The sequence below is a fragment of the Condylura cristata genome, unplaced genomic scaffold, assembly GCF_000260355.1.
Source record: "Condylura cristata isolate star-nosed mole 26May11 unplaced genomic scaffold, ConCri1.0 scaffold00007, whole genome shotgun sequence".
Lineage (NCBI taxonomy): Eukaryota > Metazoa > Chordata > Mammalia > Eulipotyphla > Talpidae > Condylura > Condylura cristata.
In genome coordinates, this window is record NW_004567108.1 from 15,136,427 (window position 1) to 15,140,573 (window position 4,147).

The 4,147-nt window shown below is 49.8% G+C and overlaps 1 protein-coding gene across 2 annotated transcripts in view; it reads right to left on the bottom strand.

The window, feature by feature from the left end:
* C1QTNF3 (C1q and tumor necrosis factor related protein 3) overlaps window positions 1-2,457 on the bottom strand; it is a 21,301-nt gene extending 18,844 nt beyond the window's left edge. The window contains exon 1 of one of the 2 annotated variants that reach the window (XM_004678082.2): window positions 2,012-2,457. In XM_004678082.2, the coding sequence (XP_004678139.1) occupies window positions 2,012-2,314 (303 nt within the window). In that variant the 5' untranslated portion in view covers window positions 2,315-2,457. The remainder of the gene's footprint in view (window positions 1-2,011) is intronic. The other variant, XM_004678083.2, reaches the window with a different exon arrangement.
* Window positions 2,458-4,147: the final 1,690 nt, after the last annotated feature.

The window sequence follows — 4,147 nt, forward strand, 5'->3', positions numbered from 1 at the left end:
GGTGTTCAGGACAAAGAGGAGAAACTGCTAAAGGTGAGTGACAAGTTGCTGTGAAAAGAAAAATCCAGGAAAAGTGATTTTTGACCAAAGCTGACCCCAGATGCTGGACCCCTTGACCCACCAAGAACTCTATGGCCTCAGTCATCTTTCTAGAACACAAACCTAATTCCCTCACCACTGTGCAATGAATTTCTCTCAACAATCAAACACAACCTTTGTGGCAAAGTCTGTGCTGAGATCAGTCTCTGGTCCCCCTCCACCCCCACCCCCCAGTAACCAGGCTCCTACAGCTCTCTCAGGTATCCCTAGGTATTTTAAATGGTCTTTCTTCCTTGGAAAACAAGAGTCATTGTCATGTAACCTTTCCAGATCCAGCCCCGTGGCAACCAGGACCTGACCACTTCCAGCTGCCTGCTGCAGCTTGGGCGGACATGCCCATCCCTTCAGAGGGATCAGAGACAGGAGTGGGTGTCCATTTATCCCTTCCTAGAGGGTGGTGCCGGGTAAGACACGGAAAATGAGGAGAAAGGATGATTCCAATAGGACCTAGGCTCTGAGGGGAAAACACGGCTGTTCCAGAGAGTTGGGGGGTGCCGAAGAGGCAGATTCCACTGTGGTGGTAACACTGGAGCTTTGGTGGTGGGTGAGGTGTGGGAAATACACGTGGGGTGTGCAGCTGCACTCCTGAAACTTATGGAGTGTTTTAAAACAGGGATAAGTTAACAAAATTTTATTTAATGAAATAAGAGGGGTGGGGAAAGTGGGGGAAGGAGGAAGAACTGAGCAGGGCTCAGCTCTGCACGGGTCTGCATATGCTCTGGTAGAAGGGTGGTACCGAAAACCTCCTAGTATCAGTGACAGAACCTCCTTCTGTGGGTTTGATGGGGGGGAGGGGTAGTGGGAGGGGATAAGCCCCTTTAATTTCAAAAAGCCTCACTTTTAAAAAAGCAAGGAAGTGGTCTTTTGTTCCCTCATCTAATTTCAGCCTGCTTGATACCTACAAAGTCCATGTCTTCTTGCTCTGAATGTGTTAAATCTAGTTTCACCAATTTACAGTTCACTACCCTGAAGTCTTAACTCACTGTAATACTCACTCTCAGAGCATTCAAGATATTGCATTAGAGGCTGAGCTTACACCCCAGAAATAAATCAAGTCCCCTGTGATTATCAGGCATTACATCATACCATGAGGTTTGCATTTTTTTCCTTAAAGATTTATTTATGTATATGAAACTGGGGTGCAGGGCAGAGGTGCAGGGGTAGTAAGAGGATTCACCAGAGACAGAGTGGGGAGCAGAACAGGCAGACTGACGAAGCACACTGCTGAGGGGAGCAGCGGGTGGGTCAGGAGACGTCTGCCATGTGGGTCAGCTCCCTGGCTGGGGGATCTGAACTCGTGCTGAAGCAGCTGCTGTGAGCTAGCTTCCTAGTGCTGCGCTTTAACCCAAGGTTTGCATTTTGAAGACAAACAGGCTTTTGTTTGTTTTAACTCTTTGGTTCTGTTTTAAACGGACTGAGCATGGCTCAGAAATTTAGAATGCTATAAATCAAATAAACAGCCTAACATGAAATGCCACAGCAAACTCACAAATCAAAGTGAAAAACTCACTTCCCCTCTGGAAAGGATTAAGAGAGTCCAACTGTTTTAAGATCTGCAAATGATTATCTGCAGCTCTGTCCTTCTGCAGAGATTACCACCCCCCACTTCTGCACCCACAGAGCCAGGAAGAAACCAAGTCCTTGAGCAGCAAACAGCTGCCTGCCATGTTCTCATCAGACATCAGACGGGCGATGTCTCAGCCTCTGTCCACCCCAAGTCAGTGCTTCCAGTGCTTTCTCACCGCCCATCCCCTTAGCGTCCCACAGTCCCAGCACCACCCAGAAAGAGGCCCCCCAACAGCACAGAGAACATCTCAAAAGCATCGGTGCTAAGAACCTTCGCTGCAAAAAGAGCAAGAACAACAAAACCCATTCAGCTTTCTCAGTAAATCTTAGAAGAGAATCTGAGTACCTGGCCCCAGAATGGGGTGATCTGGGCTAGGTCATCTACCTCGGGGTGCGGTAGCTCATCCGGTCTCAGGGGTTTTAGGTCTGTAGAAGTGTTATTATCCACAGTCCCACTGTTAGGATGGCTCCGCTCTCTCACTTTCTCCCTCCTGGAGCTGCCTCGGCCAGTCTGCTGGTGGCTCTGCACTATTCTCGCCACCACTTTATTAGCTCTTCCGCTCACCTCCATGTATTCATCTTGACACAGGCAAAATGGGAGGAAAAGCAAAGCCAGCAGGTGCCAACAGAAGAGCTGCCTTCCCGGCATGATTCTCAACAGAGCCACAAGCTTCCTGGAGAAGACAGCCGGGGCTCCAGGCGCCGTGGTCTCCTCGGGCAGATGCCAGGGCTGGAGATGAGAGCTGCAGCCGGCCAGGCGGTTTTATACTTTGGAGTGTAATAAATAAGGCTGCAGGCCTGCCAGAGGGAAAGCGGCCCTCCTCCCCAAGCAGAACAGCCCCCATTCATCACTTTCCCACACCACAGGCAAAAGGGATTTGTGTGTGCAGTTCCCAGCGCGGGGGAGGGGGGCTCATCCATGTCACACCTTGGCACGTTTTTTGTTAAAGGGTGAAGAAAACATCCACCACCAGCTGGAGACAGAGAGCATGTGTCCAGCGGTTTGCTGTCGCGATGACATGGAGAGGCTGTGCCTTCGAGGTCTAAGATGCCTTTTGGAAAATCCTACCGATGGACTTGCCAGGAAATTCGGCCTCAACTGCATCAATTCAGCCTGAAATGGCAGCGGGAGCCCATTCAAAGTAATCACGGGAGCCCTCGCCTCTGCTTGGACATTTCCTGCTTCCCACTGTGACCCGCTTACAGTAACATATTTCCCCTCTGGACACAGCCGCAGAAGGCAGCTCAGTGACTCCGACACACTGAGCTGGATTCAGAGTCTCTGGGTTTAGCAAAAGTATTTCCCTGCCCTAAATTTTATTTCCTTTTCCCTTGCATTTCCAAGAACCACCGTTAAGGCCAATTTTAACCTAATCAGTCGCTGCATGACCATAAGGATCCCAACAGCCTGCTTTGTGCAGGCAAGAAGGTGCTGGTCTCTGCCTTCTCTCCCTTCTGGGGTTTTCTTGATTGAAACTGAAGACTCAGAAAATGCCAAGATGGACACAATGCTCTGAGTAGATCAGCGTGGAAAGAGCGATCATTTCCTTTGTTGAACTTAATACAATTTTACTAATTCAGCCAAAGAACAAATGGACATTCCTAACCTCTAAGTGATAATAAATCGAGAATTTGTAAAGCCTTGTCATTAATAATTGCTTCTATTCACCTATCACTTTACAAACACTCAACGAAAGGTCACTGGCCCTGCTCACAGAAGGCTGGAAGGGATTCAGGACAGCAGGGGTGAGGGGTGAGGGTCTGAAGCCGAGTGGACAAGGGGCACCCTGTCATGAACTCCAGAGAAACCAGATTGGTGATGAAGTGACAGACGCTGGGGGAAAGACAGGCAGGAGAACGCTGCTCACAGCTGCCCGCCTCACTTGGCAAAGGGCCTGAGAACCAGGACAGCTAGTCATCTCCTGAATTGTGGCCTGGCCAGGCTGGCCACTTCTGGAACAGCTGCCTCTTCAGCCCACATTTCTTACAGACAGGGCTTGGTGCTGGGGATGAAGTGGGGGTTACTCTAGATAAAGAAAGCTCTTCGACACATAAACGTAGGTGCTCAGAGTCATACTCCTTCAGAGTCTCCAGATCCTTCCTCGAGGCTTTAACAGGTCCAGTTATCCCATTTCATGAGGCTACTTTCACACAAAGTCTGCTCTGGAGGAGTCCTGCAAGTCTGTGAGGAGCACTCTTTGGCAAAGATCCCCGGGAAGGCTGGTGCATGGGGCCGTGTCCTGGGTTTCACTCTGACTGAGGCTATTTCCTTAACATGCTGAGGAAGGGTAAACCGGGTCTTGTGGGTGAGCAATGGGACGGTTATTTCTCTAGGAGAAGTGGTTCAGGGGACTATCTCAGTGGGAAGCTCCTTCATCAGGGAGGCCTGGACAAAGTTTACAGAGAGACCACAAAGCTTGAGGTGACTGAAAGCGAAGCCACTGGTTGGGGAGCTGCCTGAGAGTCAGCTCTGCTTTTACCA